Source organism: Larimichthys crocea, chromosome XI, assembly GCF_000972845.2.
Source record: "Larimichthys crocea isolate SSNF chromosome XI, L_crocea_2.0, whole genome shotgun sequence".
NCBI classification, from domain to species: Eukaryota; Metazoa; Chordata; class Actinopteri; family Sciaenidae; genus Larimichthys; species Larimichthys crocea.
Genome location: NC_040021.1, coordinates 526,804 through 545,433, shown reverse-complemented (window position 1 = coordinate 545,433; position 18,630 = coordinate 526,804). Strand labels below are relative to the sequence as shown.

The 18,630-nt window shown below is 41.3% G+C and overlaps 3 protein-coding genes across 5 annotated transcripts; all 3 read right to left on the bottom strand.

Annotated features, from left to right (window-relative positions):
• smpdl3a (sphingomyelin phosphodiesterase acid like 3A) lies at positions 1-8,953 on the bottom strand. 3 transcript variants are annotated; one of them, XM_019253379.2, is made up of 9 exons: positions 8,714-8,953; positions 7,734-7,947; positions 5,835-5,979; positions 5,409-5,505; positions 5,073-5,236; positions 4,820-5,000; positions 4,544-4,668; positions 3,919-4,158; positions 1-96 (listed from the first exon to the last, which is right to left on the bottom strand). In XM_019253379.2, exons 1-9 carry the CDS (start codon positions 8,829-8,831, stop codon positions 58-60), a joined length of 1,323 nt encoding a protein of 440 aa, XP_019108924.1. In that variant the 5' UTR covers positions 8,832-8,953; the 3' UTR covers positions 1-57. The 3 variants fall into 3 exon arrangements, with proteins under 3 accessions (XP_019108924.1, XP_010754370.2, XP_019108925.1); XM_019253380.2 differs by lacking the exon at positions 1-96 and adding an exon at positions 2,287-2,364; XM_010756068.3 differs by lacking the exon at positions 1-96 and having other exon boundaries at positions 2,274-4,158.
• Positions 8,954-10,975: 2,022 nt separating this feature from the next.
• LOC104939518 (fatty acid-binding protein, brain) lies at positions 10,976-12,716 on the bottom strand. The gene is made up of 4 exons (XM_010756067.3): positions 12,563-12,716; positions 12,283-12,455; positions 11,803-11,904; positions 10,976-11,201 (listed from the first exon to the last, which is right to left on the bottom strand). The coding sequence occupies exons 1-4, from the start codon at positions 12,633-12,635 to the stop codon at positions 11,151-11,153; spliced, it is 399 nt and encodes a 132-aa protein (XP_010754369.1). The 5' UTR covers positions 12,636-12,716; the 3' UTR covers positions 10,976-11,150.
• Positions 12,717-15,361: 2,645 nt separating this feature from the next.
• On the bottom strand, positions 15,362-17,751 carry LOC113746940 (protein shifted-like). Its single transcript, XM_027284682.1, has 5 exons — positions 17,701-17,751; positions 16,907-16,999; positions 16,771-16,799; positions 16,248-16,316; positions 15,362-16,157 (listed from the first exon to the last, which is right to left on the bottom strand). The coding sequence occupies exons 1-5, from the start codon at positions 17,747-17,749 to the stop codon at positions 15,981-15,983; spliced, it is 417 nt and encodes a 138-aa protein (XP_027140483.1). The 5' UTR covers positions 17,750-17,751; the 3' UTR covers positions 15,362-15,980.
• Between the last annotated feature and the right edge of the window lie 879 nt (positions 17,752-18,630).

The window sequence follows — 18,630 nt, the reverse complement described above, 5'->3', positions numbered from 1 at the left end:
GGATGAAGGTCACCTGTGGTCACACTGGTGAAAAGTTGCCTAAATCTTGTGTCTGCATTAAAGCATCAACCCTCTCCTTGTGTCCAGGTGGCTGAGCTGTAGAGAAATAACAATGAGCCGCAGTTTGAATGTTTTCATGTTCACGTGTTGCAGCCGCCATAGATTCTTCATCGCGTTAGGACGGGGAGGGTGAAACGAGGCGGTTGCAATCAACAACTACAGCAATAGATGCTATTAAATCTCACACACTGGTCCTTTAAATATAATCACTAATTTATGCATACTGGGTTTTAATGTTATTGACGTGCATCCATTTAATTAGTAAAGGTTCACGAGAGGCTGTAATTACCCCTCCTTCTTGTTAGGTGGTGTTTACCTCCGTCATTTTATGAATATAAAATATATATATATATATTATGTTGATACTTTCCTCCTGTGTGAAGTCACTGGGTGCCATCGAACATCAGAGAATGAAACAGACGACCAGCGGCTGTTAAAACTTAAAGAGTGGGACAGTGTTTAAATCTCAAAGACGTTCAAAGGGATTAGGTGAAGTGGAGCTAGGTGAGGGGTAATTACACACACACACACACACACACACACACACACACACACACACAGATTCCAGCTCCCCAGGAGAGGGCAGTTGGATGGCTGTACTGTCCTGACAGTAATCCTCAGATTAACTGGTTGTGGGGCACCACCAGTCCGCCAACAGACAGACAGACAGACAGACAGAGAGACAGACAGACAGACAGAGAGAGAGAGACGGCCAGTCAGACAGTCATTTAGGAAGACAGACAGTCCACTAGTCAGCCAACCAGCTTACAATAATGTCTGGATCTCTCTTCTCTTTGACTCTTCAGTGACCGTCTTTGTAATTTTGAAGAAACATTCAGTCAAGTCTCATTTAACAACATTTCATACTCCCACTCTGTCTCAGCTGCAAACACGTCCAGACTTTATAATTATGTATTTTTGCATTGTTGTGTCAATACTTCTTGTGTTTGTTGACCAGCTCCAGGGTGACCTGTAAAGGATGAAAAAACTTCCAGCAGGTTTCAGAAGCCAGATAAATGAATTCATTCCAGTCCAGATCCTGATACGGCAGCAAAACTACATCAGCTAGGTTCTGTTTCCAACATTTCCAACACCTTGTCTCCTTGTCTTGAAAGATTTCAGGCTGTTAGGGCGTAGAAACGGGTCTCACTGTTGGATAGTACGAGGACTTTTTCTCTGCGTTCGTATGTTTTCATTACATTCGTCTGTGTGGCTAAATCTCATGTTAATTAATGTGCATTGTAAAATAAAATAAACATGATAACTGCATTAATGTGATGAGTTTGTACTGAAGTAAAAAAGTACAATATTTGCCTCTGCAGTGTAATGGAGTAAAAGTATAGAATACCAGAAAATAGCAGTACTTAGTTACTTTCTCTGAGTGCTGTTTGGTTCTATGATAGCAGATATATAAAGGGGCCTGCAGTTTGAATGGAGTTTGGTTGAGTAGGGGGGCTTTGCACTTTGTTTGAAGCTGTGGTAACACACACACACACACACACACACACACACACACACACACACACACACACACACACACACACACACACACACACACACACACACTAACGGTGACCTCAGAGATGGATTCGGAGGACTGGGAGCTCTACTGCCGTTACCGTGGCAATGGAGTCCTCTCCATCGCCACGCTCGCCTCCGACTCTCGTCTCCACGGTTACGTTCTGTTAGGCACCGAGCGGAGGGCTAGTCTGAATAATAATGGCACCGGGGGCACATGAGGGGAGAGATTTGAACAAACACACACAGAGTACAGATTTATGCTCTGAAAGGAACTCTGCGTTTCGAATCACATAAACAGAAATATCTGAATCATCATCGATAATCCAGTTTTGTCACTTCATCACAAGTTTTTTGGGCTTGTGACTCCTTCATAAGAGCGTTATGTTTTCTTCAGATCCTCGACAGATGCTGGATAAATGTTCAAGAGAAACATTCGGCTCATTTCTGCTGCAGCTTAAATGTTTGGTTGATTTTGGTCTGGTGCTTTTCTACATGGGAAAGCTGCCAGTGGAGCTTTAAGAGAAGTGTAACCAACATTTTGGGGGAGGGAGAGGCAAAAAGGGACAAAAGAGTTGGGAGGGTGGAGAGGGGCGAATGCTTGAGGTGGAGGCTGAGAAACAAGAAGAAAGTTTGAACAGGAGTTGAATAAGATCGGGGGAGGTCGATGATGGGAGGGAGTGAAAGTGAAATGAGAGGGTCGGATGAGGTCAGTCACTGAGAGACAAACGTGTTCTGTTTATTGTTGTATCATCTGGAAAACACAAGATCACCGACTTCATCAACCTGATTTAAAAAACACAAAGAGATCTTCATTGAGTAGAAAAATAAACTGCACTGCACTTAAAACCAATACTCTCTGTGATATGTAACATGTTTATGTTCTCCATTCATGTTTCACTTTTCAGTATTTCTGGTAGATTGAACTGTTCTCACGCTTTTGTTAAAGTTTAATATTTAACAAATGTGTTTCAATGATGTTATTAACTGAAAATTAGGGGGATAGTTCACATGAAAATACATTTTTAGGACAGAACAAACTTTAAAGATACAGCGAAATAATAAAAACTGTGTTTTTGTTCAGTTATCTCATGCCAAACGTGTAAATAAATTTATTTTTGAGTATTTTTTCCTCTTCCTCATCTTGAACTCTACGGTGGTTACTTGAATTTATTCCAATAAATTATATGTTGGGTGACTAGTCTCGTGTACATAAAATAAAACTACACGGTATTCGCTGAGGAGCTCATGTGCATCCTCACTCATTTACTCATTTACTGCGACTTAAAGCGACACTGTGTGACTATTTTACCTTTTACTCGCTGGTTAGAAAAATATCGACTCTTACGTAACGCTGCTTTAAATACTGTTCAGTGTTTGTGATTAATGGACACCGTCAGCTCAAGTGATGGTCGACGTTTGGCAGATTAGATGTAATCCGTTAGTGCAAGAAGAGAGGCAGGCAGTAAACCTGTGTGATGGACTGAGGAGCTTTAACTCAGAACGAAGAAAAGAAATAATGCCTCAGTGATTTCCCTCATCCGCTCTGCATCACCCTCAAAACTGAGGAGCAGCCGAGTCAGAGGAGGATTTTTTTTTTTAATGCTTTCAGACAGATGCAGGATCAGTATCATCAAGATGTATCTGGGTTAAAGTGTTTGTTCCAGATAGATATCTGGGTGCAATTTCCCTTTTCATGACTCCATCAATCAGGTAACAAAATATAAAATTTAAAAGATAAAAAACGATATGTGACGCCCTGAGACAAATCCCTAAAGAATCATTTAAAAATCATGATCACCCCTGAGACAACTCAACTCAACGGCCCTCCAGTTCAGTTCAGTTCCAGATACTTTGTCATTCTCTCTTGGTTTATGTGCTTCTAAGTTGGCTGCATAGTTAAGTTAATTTCCCTTTTGTCTATTCCAACGATCTGTCGTCTGCACAGGGTGTTTTATTTTGAAAATCCACTGGATTCTCTACACTGTTTTCTTGTGCTCTGTGCTGCCCGACGCCGTGATAGCCGCGTATTCTCCGCGGATCGACGAGCTGCTTCTGAAACTGAGCTGTAAGAAAGCCTAAAGAAGGATCTGCAACTCAACATAATCAAGATATTTATAGTATTATCTCTTTGTTAAACCACTGATTTAAGGTGGAATTGTGCAATTTGCGCTTAAAAATATATATTAAGGAGCATTCCCCTTTTTCATGATTTCAACAGATTAAAAAATAGAAATATTCAAAAATAATTTGACTCCTGAGACGAGTCCTTCGTTATCATTCTCCCTTCGCCACACATTTGGAGTAGGACAGTCGGTCCAGGTAGAGCACAGCACACACCTGGCTGACCTTACAGGCTCCCTCACAGACGATGCTGCTGTTGTAGCTGACCATGTAGTGAGCGAAGTACTTGTCGAAGGCTTTGGTCTGCGGCAGCCTGAAGCTCAGGCCCAGCTGGAGCAGGCTCTGAGGCTGCAGGTCAGTCAGTCCAAACGCCTCAGTCATGATATATTCAAGCCTCCAGTCGGATCTTTGTTTCTCGTTGGCTTCCGTCAGATTCAAATAGTACTGCCAAATATCCTTCAGAGGGAGAGAAAAGCAGCAAAACGGAGACAGAGTGGGAGAAAGAAAAAAAGTCTTTGAGCCTTTTTCGTTTTTGTGCGCTGATTGACACCGTGATTTATTATCAGGAGGGACTTCTTTAGTCAAAAGTTAAAAGTTAGAGGAGGTATTTCAGTGCAGGACATTTTTAGTTTGACCTGAATTTGTCAACGTGTTCTCGTCTCTCTTCTGGGTCTACTTTCAAAAACATTTTCATGGGCTCTCTCTCTCTCCAGGCTTTACCACATCGATTATGAAGCTCCACGCTTGTCAGACCAGGTATGAGTCCAAGATTTATGTCTTATTTAAAAAAAGACATCTTAATGTTAAAAGTGAGCTGGTTGCGCAGCTCGTAGCGTCTTACCAACAGAGCGTAGTCCTTGCTGTTGTACAAGTACATCCGGAAAGCTGGGTTGTTGGAGTACGGCTCCAAAACGTGTTTGATCGGGGTGACAGCCGGCGACACAAAAAGAGAATTCACTGGTTTACCTGCAGAACGAGAAAGCCGAACACAGAGACAGTTGAGCAAGCAACCGAGCAGCACATGAAGCCAAAAACTGCAGTTCCTCTAACGTCCACTCGAGGCTGGCTCCAGAAGTGAGTTAGTCTCCATGAGTCCCCATGTTCAGCTTGCTTTTACCTCGTTTGTCCAACAGCACCATGATGCTGTCACGGTGGGTGTGGCCATAGAAGTGTCCCGCGATCACATGACTGTAGTCCCTGCAGATGGCCACCAGCCTCTCGTTGTGGCGCTCTCTTATCGCAGTGGTGTTTCTGGCGAAGGGCAGGTAACCCACCGGCACATGAGCGATGACGTACACCTGGAGCCAGAGGAAGGCCACGCGTGAGGTTTGATAATTAACTAAGTCAGGGTTCAAGGAAACATTTCAGACCTTCTCCAGGCTCTGAGCAGCGTTCTCCAGAGTTTTCTCCAGCCACTCGAACTGTCCAGCAGGATCCGTCATGTTACTTGTGACTTTGTCTGGACCGTAGTAGAGGATCGTGTTGAGACTGACCACTCGCAGACCAGGCTTTACCAGCTGGGAGTAGAAACCACCTGCAGGAACAGGACAAAACACCAAATGACACTTACATGATGTAACTACAGTGATCCATGGTGGCTGATCACTGTATTTCCATATGCAAATAAATATAAAAGTCGATATTGGTGGACATTTCTATTTAATACTGAATATCACATAGAGCTGCAGCTGATGAACTAACGTCACCTTGTGAGAGTGTGAGCAGAGCTTCAGGCTGTAGCCACGGTTTCCACAGCTGGGCAGCGGCTCTGTAGATGTCATTGGTTGAGGTCGGCATCTGGTCCTAAGAACGTCGATGCAGCAAACGTCACATGAAATTCAAGAATTATGATGACTTTATATGATTTGATTATTTCAATATTTGTATTTGATGTTAGGGTTTGATTGATCGGTATGTAGATATTGGCATTGGTTATTTTGGTACCAGTCCTGATGTTTATGTCAGTTAATACCATCCAAGGGCTCATATAATGTATTAATATAATGAAAATCCAGCTTTCTACATGAAAAAAAACAATCTCAGATACATAAAGACTTTTCTTTATTCATTGAAACCGTCCCCCGACCAGCTGAATGAGTCAGAAAGCTTCCCATCCTTCGGCGTAAAGTTACCTGAGGCCAGTAGTCGTGGTTTCCCAGGGCTGGATACACAGTCAGGTTGGGGAAGTGCTGTCTGATGGTCTGGGTCATGTTACTGATCACCTGGATCACTATGTCTGTAGAGAGCTCATCGGCGGGGACATGAGGTGGACTGTCACTGGCAGAGAGGAGGAATAATAATTTAAGTTCACGATGCTGAGTCATCATGAAGTGAATCAAAAGGAAGCAGAAGACAATGAGTATTATTGTATTGTCAGTACGATGCCACTTTTTCTGCCCTTTCAGTTCAGCAGAACAGGTTGTATTGTTTTCTCAGGTTTCCTGATTTTATTTGAATCTGTGACCGTTTACGTTTTGTTCAGTTATTTTCAACTAGAGCTGCAGTGTTTAGTGTCCAAAAAGTCCAAGTTCTGGGATTTCAGCTTCTCAAATGTGAATATTTTCTTCAGTCCTCTGTGACAGTACACTGAATATCTTCGGGCTGTGGACAAAACAAGACATCTGAGGATGTCATGTCAGAGAAACCGAGAATAAAAAACATGATAAAACGTTGACCTTCCATATATATCGTAGTCGTTTGCAGTTTTCCTTTGCAACCTGTCAGAATCTCTGACCGCTGAAGTTTTTTTCGCTGTCACACTAGGAATGTGTGGACAGTGCACAAGAAAGAAATGACTGCCAAGAGTCTGAAGATAAGACCCAGGCTGTGATAAATAAAAGGTCGTATTTAAAGAACGAGAAAGAAAAACTCAAACTTTGCAGACGTTTGCACATTACAGCAAACTGAACCCGGCCTTACCGTAACTTACTAACTTATTTACTCTAATGTGCAGTAAGCGATGAGTTATCAGTCTTTAAAAGTAGCATCACATGATATCATGTAGCATCAACACCACCAGAGCTGCAAACAGTTTGCACAACACTGCAGAAATATCATGAACTTCTCTGTGCGTGTTTTTCCCTTTCCAGTGAAAAAGCCGACTCATGCTACAAAACCCAACAACAATAGAAAAAAATCTGCCTGCACGGTAACTTAAAGACTCCCTGAGGTAGAGGATTAAGTGTTTAATAACCATATGAATTCCTGGCTTAGCTGATTAATGCTGCTGTGACTGACACTTACAACTATGCGTACAGTTTTTCCATGTCGTTATCAGAGCGCGGTGAACGTTGGGTTCCAGTTCCCTCAGAGAACACAGAGCGGTGCACTGAGCTGCTTTCACGGCGAGTGGGTAACTCATATTCCTGATGTGGCGCTTCGGTGCTCGAACGGATTAGGACTTTATCTGCTGCCTTTAAGTGACGCTGTGCGTTGTAAGTCTCGCACAACAACAGATTAGTACTAAAATATGCAGAGAACTGAGATGTCAAACAATAAAATGCACTGATATTTCTGATTGCTGTGTCCTAATAAGAGCAGCAGGCTGCTGGATTCATAGATCTCACATGCTTTCATACAGACCATGTAAGAGCGTCGCCTACTGTTCATGCCAAGAGCAGCTGATGGAAAACGGACCTGAGACGGACCTGTCAATCAAAGCTGCCATGCTCTTAAAATGTATTACAATGCATACTGTGGTGGACAAGAATGTCTGGAACCAAATAAAATGACTGTCCGTCTCATACTTCCCTGTTTCAGTGTGACTAACGCTCTCATGAGGAAGCTGGGATTTCACAGATCCTCATTTTTCAAGTCTGAGCCCACACAGCGGTTCATACAGACAGACAAACACACATATACCAATGCACACGAGGTACACGAGCGCTGAGGGAAGAGGATACGAACACACTGTTTCTATGAGCTGACTGTGCGTCACGCCGCTTCAGTTCCAGCTTTTCATCGAGGCAGCAGGACGGAAGAAAAGAGCCGTGAAACCACAACATCCACCTCTCCTTCATCAGTGTACCGACCCGGTCCATACGATGAAGTCCTGCGGCCTCGTGAGCGGTGCCATGTGAGAGAACGCCGACTGGATGAGACGGTAGGGAGAGTCGCACAGGAAGTCCCCGTACAGGCCGGCGTGAGTGGCGGGGACGCCTTTAGAGGAGTAACACACCTTGGTGGGGTCTTCAGCCAGGTGGTAGGTGGGGTCCAGGTGGAGGTCAGTGATGTGCCAGAACCTGCCTGGAGAGAGGTAAGTACAGCGAATGACCAGAAAGGACAAGGTCTGTTCTTTGTTTGAGGTACAGCTTGTTCTGGAAATACAACCCGCTCCCACTGTAGATATTTAACACTCAGTTTAAAGCAGCAAAAATGAAAAAGATTCTTCAGGTCATTAAACATGCATGAAAACATAGTTATGAATATTATATTTCACGTCAGCCTTATCCTGAAAGTAGAAGACTCCGATCTTACACACTGCACCTTTAAACTTTAATCATATATAAAATATGTGCACAGGTTTGTACCAAGCTCATGAAGACAGAGTCAACATCTGTCATCAGAACTTCTTTCTTTTATAAAAGTAGTTTTTTTTTCAGGCTTGTGTTGTAATGAATTATAAGGCTGATATGGTGTGATCATATGCTATTATATATAGTTTTATCTCACAGCAGAGTCTTATTTTATGCTAAATTATACAACAACTCCAAAAGTATTTTGTAATTAAAGCAAAAACATTTTTTTTAAAGTCATTAAACCTCCATTAAAGCGGGTGTGAGGAACACTTCCTGTTTAAGAATCTGCCAATTTATTTTGTTTTTCATGGTTTGTAAAGAGAATATGAAGTTCACAGCAAAGTGTAACACTTATAATAAATCCACAGTGTCTATGGGTGAATTCGGTGAGCATGTCATTCACCAAACAGCAACATATTTAAGAAAATATTCACTTTTATGGCTGAGAGTCACACAGCATGAAGCCTGTGCAGCATGGCCGAGCTTCCACTCACCTGTGCCCGGCACGGAGCTCCCTGCAGCCGGCGCAGCCGCAGCCGGAGCCGCGCCGCACAGCAGCGGCAGCAGCTGGAGCAGCAGGCGGACAAAACACGGAGGATATCCCGCGTCCATCGTGTTAAAAACACGGCAGCAGCAGCAGCAGCAGCACGGCGTCACATGCAAACATGAACAAAAACTACAGGAAGTGCAGTGGGAGCTGGTCACGTGGCTCCTTGCTCACAGGGAGGACGATGTTGTGAAAGAGAAAACTTGAACTGCAACACACTGAAAACTACACACACCACACACATGATTAGGGCTGCATCTAACGATATATTTTCTATCGATTAATCTAACGATTATTTTTCGATTAGTCGATTAATCTAACGATTATTTTTCTATCGATTAATCTAACGATTATTTTTCAATTAGTCGATTAATCTAACGATTTTTTTTATCGATTAATCTAACGATTATTTTTTTATCGATTAATCTAGCGATTATTTTTCGATTAGTCGATTAATCTAACGATTTTTTTAATCGATTAATCTAACGATTATTTTTCAATTAGTCATTAATCTAACGATTATTTTTCTATCGATTACTCTAACGATTATTTTTCGGTTAGTCGATTAATCTAACGATTATTTTTTTATATCAGTTATTCTAACAATGATTTTTAATTACTTGATTAATGACAATGAATTTACCCAAATAAAAAGCAAAAGCATGTCTTCTTAATATTTCAAGATTTTATTCAAACACATCTCTTGAAAAACAAAATACAATATACAATATACAATATGATGCATAACTGCGAAAATCAGCTCCAACTTTCAACTATTATTTAAAATATTTCTCTACTTTTATGTTTGATGGTGAATACTTTCCTGCACAAAACTGTGCATCTCTTTTTATTTAAAAAACATATTTATATATTTGTATCTTTTAGTACTTTAGATTTTTTTTAACTTCCTTTCAGAGGCTGCTCCTCATGACTAAACCACAGTCACACACCAACGTCTCGGGTTACCTCAGTTTGTTACGCCAGCAAGACATTTGCTTCCTCTTTCTCTTTGTAACAAAGCCTGAATATATGTGTGTGTGTTAGTGTGTGTTAGTGTGTGTGTGTGTGTGTGTGTGTGTGTGTGTGTGTGTGTGTGTGACAGTGAGAGAGGCCCATTGTTCTCTGTAGGCTATCAAACAGCAGAGGTGGCAGCAGTGTTTAAATCCTTCGCTCAGCCCAGCGGGGGGTATGGCCCCCTTGTTTGAACCTTGATGACACAGACTCCTCCTCTGATGAGAAACAAGTTTAACACAGCAACTAATGTTTTTTTTTGTTATCGATTAATCTGTCGATTAGTTGTTTGGAGCATGAAATGGTGAAAGTTGCTCAAGGTGATGTCCGCAACCCACAAACATATTCAGCTTAGTGTCACAGAGGACTAAAGGAACTAAAATCAGAGAATGTGGATATTGTCCGACTGTAGCTGCTGTTAGATAATGTTGGCTCAGTTTGTTAGCTGGACTGTGAGCTCAGGGCACCAGGGGAGTGTTAGTGGTTGCACCACAGGCCTTTTTACTGGACCACCGGTAAAAGGAGGTTTTCTCAACAGAGCCAGTGTCATGCCAGAACCGGAGCTGGACAAGCAGGCAATGTAACCGTGCTCAGCAGCCTCTATGGACATAATGGCAGAGGAGATAAAAACTGATGGAGACGTTGACGGAGGAAGCTAAGAAGAAACAAAGAGAGGTTAACCAAGCAAGAAGCCGCCGGACAAGAGTAAATGTGGGACTGACTTTTAGTGGTTGGTGAGAGCTTGGTGAAACAAAAGGCTGAAAGACAGACGCCGAGCTGGGCTGACTGCTGCTGGACTAGGCAGTGAGATCAGCTGCTGCTGGGGACCTGGTTGATGTTTGGCAAATACTCGAGTACAGCTGAACATATTTACCACAGTGGGATTACACTCTGAAACTGGAGGTGCTGAAGTGCAAAAATAAAGATTTCTATGCAATGTTGCAAAATTATAAATAAGAAATAACCTGCTAGATATATACCATCGCCTGGGTCAGAGGTCAATACCACATCAGGATTCAGTGGGTTAAACTCAATTATTTAGTCATATTCATTCTGTGATGAACCATATTGAATAAAGGAACTATTATAACAATATTAATACATCAGAGAAGAGACAGACATTTACTTTTTAAATTTTTATTTCATGTTTCACACAGGGCTGCAAAGACGATCCATCCATCACGACAGAAATGTTTTCATATAAAAACAAAACAAAACAAAACAATTTTTTTTATTTTTCTTACAAAACATGTGCAGCCTGCAGGCCGAGTACATGTAGAGGAGGATGAAGTGCAAAGAGAAGCATACAGTCAATAATTAATTAGAAAATCAACACTTCTTGGGCTGGTTTGGGATGCTTTCAGTCGGAGCACTCATGCCTTCTCATAGCTACGCACCGCATGGATGTCTTCAAAGGTCAAATTCTGCAGGGGAGAGAAGACAGTTACCATGACGGGAAGATGAATGTAGCTGAAATTTACCAACAGCCCCACTGAGACTGCCTTGGACTGGTTGGTCATTTACTCTGCTGAATCCAAATCCAAATGGATGAACTACAGACATTCTACACACAGGTTAAGTCTAAGAAGTTGCACATTTTTCCTCCTAACATGAAGAAAGCACCAGTTTTCCTGCATCCACCTCACGTTTTGAGATATTTCTTGTTATTTGAAGGCACACACAAAGGAGTGGTGAGTCTGAATGGGAAAGCTCGTAGGCAAATAGATTCCCAACAACGTTCAGTGACGACTCAGTGTATCACTCTCTACGGTTTGAACACACTGAAGTCTTGCAACGTCTCAAACATTTTATAAAAGTATGTATTTCATGGTGCTATAGTCCAAAAATGCACCACTAATTTCCCAGATGATGTTTTTACCCTCTGCATCCTCCTCATGGCTCCCAGTGAAACTCACAGTCTGAGTTTCCTTCACTACTCTGTTATTAAATGTAATTCATTTAAGTCGCGTAGATTGCTAAAGACAAGAATAGGAAGGACGTGTCATCTCGGTCTATTCATCTTACCATGACCATCTTTCCGTCCTTGATTTCTCTGACAAACTTGGTCTCTTTGCCGTCCCACTTCTGGACGTGGACCAACTTGTCCCCATCCAAAGTCACTGTGGACTGAAAGACAAAAGACGAGAACGCTTTGAAACAAGTGAGGCGGAAAATGAGCGCATTAAGATGCGGCCAAATGTCAGTCGATTTCCCGAGGTCTTGAGGTGTCAATTCCTGACCCACAAATAGAAACAAAGGAACATGAAAACTGAAAACTCAACGTTTTATCTTATTATTTACTCTACATGAGAGGAGAAAGGGTGAATACATGAAATCTTGGATTATATAAACATTTATTTTTTTATTAAAATTAGAAGTTGGACTCCTCTTGGACTCCAGCTCTCCTGGTGTCTCTGGGCTGAACACTGAGAAAGTTAATGGTTCAATGGGTTAAACACAGTATTTATCCAAAAAAGTAGTTTTTTAGTTTTGGCGTCGACTTACTTTGCAGTTCCTGTCATCAGCGGTGGTTTCGTCAAACTCCTCTCCCAGCTTGAAGGAGATCTCTGTGTTCTTGAAGGTGCTCTGGGTGCGAACCACCACCTTGTCACCCTCCTGGCTGATGATGACAGTCGGCTTGGTCACATTACCAACCTGCCGGGTGGCAAAGCCCACGCCTGACCATGGGACAGAGGTGAAGTTATGGCCTGTTTTGCAGTAGTATTTTTCCCCCATCTTGTTTCATTGCAAAGAAAGAGCATGCTGAGACAGGTGTCGTACTCACCGAGTGCTTTCATGTAGTCATCAAAATTCTCACTGTCAACCAGCTTCCAAGTGGCACAGAAGGCGTCGACCATGGTGAAGGTTTTCAGAGAGGCAAAGTAATCTCCAAAGCACGAGTGAGCAAGCTGCGGCTTTTGCAAGTTTGCCCCCCTTGTGTTATTACTCCGCTCCTTATTATTATGCATGTAGGTGGGTGGCGCTAGCATCCCATTGGCTCAGGAGATTTTCTCCGAGCTGTTATTGGATATTTGAATTGGGTCATGGTCTTATGGACCCTTATGTGAATTAGCCCATTTGTGTGCCTAATGATGTAATTACTCTTATTCATGGGTGTCAGTCGGTTTTGGTGCGGTAAAGTATGGTGTCATATCTCAGCCTTAATGAAATCAGTATTAAGGAGTAAAAGAAAGACCAAAAACTTAAATTCATCTGCATTTCAGCTAAAGAAAACATAGAACCTCAAAGGGAAACGTTCAACGCCAAAGTTTCCTTTAGGCTCGTCTAAAAAAAAAGAGGATCCGCGATAAACTGTGTGAAAATGGTGAAAATGGGCCGTTTCCTCAATCAGTTAGTGAGCTTCAGTGGCTAATCCATATTTATGTTTTATTTAATTTCCTCATCTTAATCCCCTGTTGGTCTTGTGTCAGAGACAGGCCTTCTTGTGTCTGGAATGTGTCCTGTAGGGTGGCGTCGGTGAAGCAGAATCAGTTTGTTTGACAGCCCTTTGTCCTGAACTGCATTAACAACCTCCCCCCAAAAATGCAATTTCTTCATGCTCAACACACACACTAATTACTGTCGATAAACGTTTGTGTGTGTGTGTGTGCGTGTGTGTGTGTATATAGGTTAAGCTTCCTTACACAAAAAAAGACGTTAGTGTCATATCTGCTGTAAGATTTGCAGCAGAAGAAGTTTGCTTTTCTTCTAACTGATCCTGCAGCTTCAGAAAACACGTGTAAACATCACATATTAAAAGTGACGAACACAGCTGGGACACGCTTTGCTGTTGCCATGGTTTGTGACTCATGAAGTCGGCTATCTGTAGGAGGAGTTGGAAAATAAGCTAAAATGTCATTTTATCCGAGCTGTGTCCATCTCTTTTTAGTGTCCCCTGCATAGTTTCTGTTGCTTCTTGCAGCATTTCTGTATTTAGACATGTTTTTTAAATGCACACCCTTAAAAACAAAGGTTTGAACCTTAGAACCTTAAGTGGTTCTTCATGGTGATGCCATAGGGGAATGTTTTTCCAATCCCGCAAGGAACTTTTTACCCAGTAATTCTTCAAAGAATCATTTGTTGGGGGGGTCAGTGAGCTCAGTTGGTAGAGCATCCGCCCCATGTACCCTGTCTCTCTCTCCCTCTCCACATTCCTGTCACCCTTCAGTTGTCTCTATACAATGAAAGCTTGAAAAGACCAAAAAAAAAAAAAATCTGAAGTTTCTTTTGTCAACCTTTAGGCTTTTAATTGGTTCGGCAGCCATCAGTTAAACGTCAGGTTCATAAAAAGAGGCTGTTTGAACAGTTTTCATCAAAACCAAAGAGTGACTTTAAAAGAACCCTTCTATGTACTCAGTACTCCAGAGAACCTCTCAAAGGAAAACATCATAACTAAACATCAAAAGGTTCCTCAGAGGTTCTTCTTAAAGGACTTTATGTTTGTTCTGAGTCATAAACAGCACACGAGGCTTCGTAAGGAGTCCAGAGCACTTATGAATGTTGTTTAATGCTTCATTTGACTGTCCTTTTTTTTATTTGCATGTCTTCTTAAAGGACCAGTGTGTAGGCTATAGCGACATCTAGTGACATAGTTGCTGATTGCAACTTCTGCCACTTCTCTATCACACTCTATTCTACCTCGACATCTTATAGTTACATTTTCTGTACCTAAAATCTTACAATGCTGAGGATTAGCAGGACTTGGATTTGATAAGGATTTGAGCACTCTGTCCTCCACTGACTGCTGGTTTCTTAGAAAGTGCGTATCTTGTATTTTGTGTCTATAAATGCTTCGAGGCGTCCAGGACATGAGCTCAGCCTGCTGAAGGGGTGTCCGCACACTTTTGGCTATGTGTTGCAGGCTGAGCAGACAGTAGTGACTTCCACATGTTGTGAAGGATCTCTGCTGCCACTCTGTGGTTGCACACATGCAGCAGTTGCTGTTTCCTCCTCCGGTTCTCCGTCATGAGCATCAGTTCACAAACACTTGGTTTGTGAGGACGCTCTGCTTTTTGCAGATCTATTTTTATTTTGTCGTGATTGATGGACGATTCTGTGCCTCGACTTCTTGGTACTTTTCAGTCATTATTTGCACATTTGCTTGTAAATAGTAGTAATAGTAAGGGCAGATAGATTTATTCAGCCAAAAGTCATTTGTCACATCTTAATTACAAACTCGTTTAAACTTATTATGCAATGACTGACTGTTTCATTTCATTTAATTTGGATTAATTGCATGATTAACATAACATTAATTATTATTTGGTTGTCCACTTACATAGTTTTTATAATATTTGTAACATTCCAACTGTCTGTAGGTTTTAACAGATTAGAGTAAAAACAGTAGAACTCTGATATTATGGTAAAATAATATTAAAACTGTTGATTTAACATTTGAGGTTGGTGTTTTATTCCATATTTTATCATATCATCACAAAGATTTTACCATTAAAATGTGTCTTGTCGTATAATTAACATGAAAATACCATATGAAAGTCATAAATTCTGCCATTTAATATGATTAGCTGTACAATGACCACACACAAACTGTCATTTAAAATACTTTATTCTGTATAAATTCCCTAAAATGCCATAAAAATATAGGTTTTACCATGAAATCTAACAATTTATGAAGATAAAGATATCTGTTGTGCCTGAACTGAACCAAATCTTAACCACAGTGGTGTTGAAGCTCGACTTAAGATTCAGAAATGTTACAAAAATGACAGACAAACTATCTGTAGGCACGTCATCCAAACAAAGCGTCACCCAGATGAACTCCTCAGCTCATAAAGCACCTTAGCATGTTATAAAAGCTCTTTTTAGGCTTTGGTCGACTGAATATTGGTGTTAAAATGACTGCATGACAAAATATGTACAGAGAAATACAGCAAAAACTAATAATATACTATAACTACTACGCCTGCTGATAGGTACAACACCAGCATATTAAAGCTCCTGACAGCAAGTTCATCAAGCAAAACATGTCATATATTATACTCATTTCTATTTCAAGAAGATATATAATGTGTTACTGTACTGCTAGTTAACCTACTCCACCCCCTACTGGACAAAAAGCCTCTTTACAGCAATAAACCCTGACAATGATCATCTGATACAAAAACACAGCCAAACATGACTCAGCATCAGTCATCAGTGTGAAATAAGTGTAATGACACGAGCTGTAACTATACTGCGCTCTCTCATTTGTTTGGTTTGTTGATGGTGGCGTAGAGAACGTGAAGATCAGCAGAGGCTCCAGCAGAAGAAGAGGAAGCTTTCACGGTGGCGTAGGTCACTGCATCATCGCCACCACCACCACCACCACCATCACCACCACCACCACCACCACCACCACCACCATCACCACCACGCCGAGCCTGTAAAAAACAGCACAACACATAAATGACAAAACATGAACTGCTGCAGAATAATGTGAGTAAATGTAGCACACCAAACAGACAGCTTACTCGGCCTTTACTGTTGGGCTTCTTGGTGAAGTTGACGGAGGCGTAGGAAACACCACCTTCAGGATCAGCCTACACAGGGAAGACAACAACATGGCAACGTGGACGCTTTGATTGACAGGTGGGTGTCGTTACAGGTCAAATGAAGGAGGTCGTGTTATGTCCCTTTCAAATGATTCTCCAGATGTTGTATACTTGTTGATTTGTGGTGCTTTGACCTCTGACCTCTGGTTTTACTAACCACAGTTTGACAGTCATGGTGTAAGTCAAGTTGCATCATCTAACTTCTCTGTTTTATCTTTACTGTACGTTTCCACGTGGACTGATGGACTGCAGAGTTGTTCATGCAGATGTTTTAATGCACATGTTGTCAGGGCACAATACAAACAATGCATGTAAAAAGCAGAATTCAGGTACAGGCAATGTGATGGGAGGTCCAAACCTCTTCAAAGCCACTCTGCTGTCATCACTTTATCTCTTCAGCTACACAATCAAAATGTATGTGGAGAAAAGTTTTTAAACTCACGGCATCGTCATTCATCCGTGTGTCGTTCCCTGAAAAGACAAAAAAAAGAAAAGAAAAGAGTCGATTTCAGCTTCCAGAGAGAAAATCCATTTTCATTAAAGCTTCTTGTTTATCAAAGTTTCACCTGTGCTCTCACCTGTAGCTCTCTTCCATCTGATGACTTTCACAGCAGTGACTATAAGTGCCACTAACACCACAGGCACAAGGATGAACGACCACTTCCACTTTCCTGGAAAGACAATGAAAACATTTGAAGCATTTCTGTTCTGTCAAAAATCATTGAGCTAAGAGAGAAATCATCAAATCAAAGAATCTTCTCATAAAAAAATAAAAACACAATCTGCAACTAGTAAACAAAACAACCAAGAAAAACTCAAGGTCCACTTCCCAGTTCTTCCCAGAGCGTTTAACCTCATGTCACTGTCAAAAACCCCAAACAAAACAAACAGTGTGTCGGATTTTGGCTGACTCTGTGTAGAGGACCCTCAGCTCAGAAACACAACAATAGAATTAAACACTCATGAAACACAGTTGTCAATATTATATCCAGCTGAACGTCTTCATCTTAACATTTCACAGTCGGTGGAAGGAAAAGTGTGATGCACTTTCATGCATGTGTGTGAAAGGAGTTAGATAATAATACATAATCATACAGTGGCTGGATGAATCCTTTAAATGCATTAAAACACACTTTACAATGAAGCGTTATAATGACGCATGAATGATTATAGATGCATCAAATGTACTTTACTGAACACATGCAATGATAACTTATGACACTGTATGAGTGGAGTCATGAAGCATTATGAATGTCTTATAATTCACTATGAATGCTGTGATAACACATTATAGGTGTGGTCTTCATAGGAAGTGTTACCGAGCCTAGAGACAGATTGTAGTAACAGATATATAAAAATGATGAGTCACTACCTGAATCATCACTGATTGGAGACGCTGTCGTGATGGTTCCTCTTTTCATGCTGCTGTCAGATATGTTGGGTGCGGTGTTGGTTTGGTTTTGGGTTTTGTTGCTGTAGTCAGTTGTCGTAGCTGTTGTTGTTGTTGGTGTTGGTGGTGTGGTTTGTTTTGGGTTCTGGTCTTGGTTTTGTTCTGTCGTGTCGTCACCTGAACAGAGAAAACACAACAAAGTGTTCAGTACAACTTGTGTTGTTGATGTAATACAAACTTCAAATCCATCAAATCAACAAATATTTCAGGTAATTATTCAACGTCAGTCTGAAGTGACTTTAAACAGTCTCTCATTCTCACCTGGTTTCTCACCTGAGGGCTGAATCTGAAGGGAAACAGCTGCACTTTGTCACCATGATCACTTCACACTTCAATAGTCAGAGTTTGATGTGTGAATGAAATGAGAAACTGAAGGCGCACAGAGGCAGAGCAGTCAGACTGTGATGTCTGTACATCTTTGTATCTTATCCACATTTTTACCGACATAACAGCCACTTCACTGTGTGTGGACATCGTCCATTATGGTGACACAAACAGGACCACTCCACCTGATCAGTGTTCTGTGTTCAGTCACTGGTGAAGATGGAGATATTGTGAGAGAAAGAACAACAAGAGTAAAATTCACTTCATCCTATAACATAATTATTGTGATGTTTCACAGTTTGAGCTGAAAACATGATGATGGAAATACTCACTGGTAACAACGACAGAGAAACCACAGAGTCTGGCTCTTTTCTTTGTCCTGATTTCCATTGTTGACAGATGTAACGTCCAACATCTTCTGTGTGACTTCTTTATAACCAGAAACATTTCTGTAACATCAGTCTGTATGTTTAGATTCACCAATCGGTCAGTTTAATCAGCTCTAATGTGCTCGTTGACTTGAATCAC

What these genes read in the sequence shown, in the direction of transcription:
- smpdl3a (XM_010756068.3), bottom strand. Translation starts at nt 8,831, where the DNA reads ATGGACGCGGGATATCCTCCGTGTTTTGTCCGCCTGCTGCTCCAGCTG. An exon ending in GACTTCATCGTATGGACCGG is followed by an intron (nt 5,980 to 7,733) that starts GTCGGTACACTG and finishes CCTCTCTGCCAG; the next exon opens with TGACAGTCCACCTCATGTCC. An exon ending in ACCACGACTACTGGCCTCAG is followed by an intron (nt 5,506 to 5,834) that starts GTAACTTTACGC and finishes CGACGTTCTTAG; the next exon opens with GACCAGATGCCGACCTCAAC.
- LOC104939518 (XM_010756067.3), bottom strand. Translation starts at nt 12,635, where the DNA reads ATGGTCGACGCCTTCTGTGCCACTTGGAAGCTGGTTGACAGTGAGAAT. An exon ending in TGACTACATGAAAGCACTCG is followed by an intron (nt 12,456 to 12,562) that starts GTGAGTACGACA and finishes TCCCATGGTCAG; the next exon opens with GCGTGGGCTTTGCCACCCGG. An exon ending in CTGATGACAGGAACTGCAAA is followed by an intron (nt 11,905 to 12,282) that starts GTAAGTCGACGC and finishes TTTGTCTTTCAG; the next exon opens with TCCACAGTGACTTTGGATGG.
- LOC113746940 (XM_027284682.1), bottom strand. Translation starts at nt 17,749, where the DNA reads ATGAAAAGAGGAACCATCACGACAGCGTCTCCAATCAGTGATGATTCA. An exon ending in CACGGATGAATGACGATGCC is followed by an intron (nt 16,317 to 16,770) that starts GTGAGTTTAAAA and finishes TTCCCTGTGTAG; the next exon opens with GCTGATCCTGAAGGTGGTGT. An exon ending in AGCCCAACAGTAAAGGCCGA is followed by an intron (nt 16,158 to 16,247) that starts GTAAGCTGTCTG and finishes TGTTTTTTACAG; the next exon opens with GCTCGGCGTGGTGGTGATGG.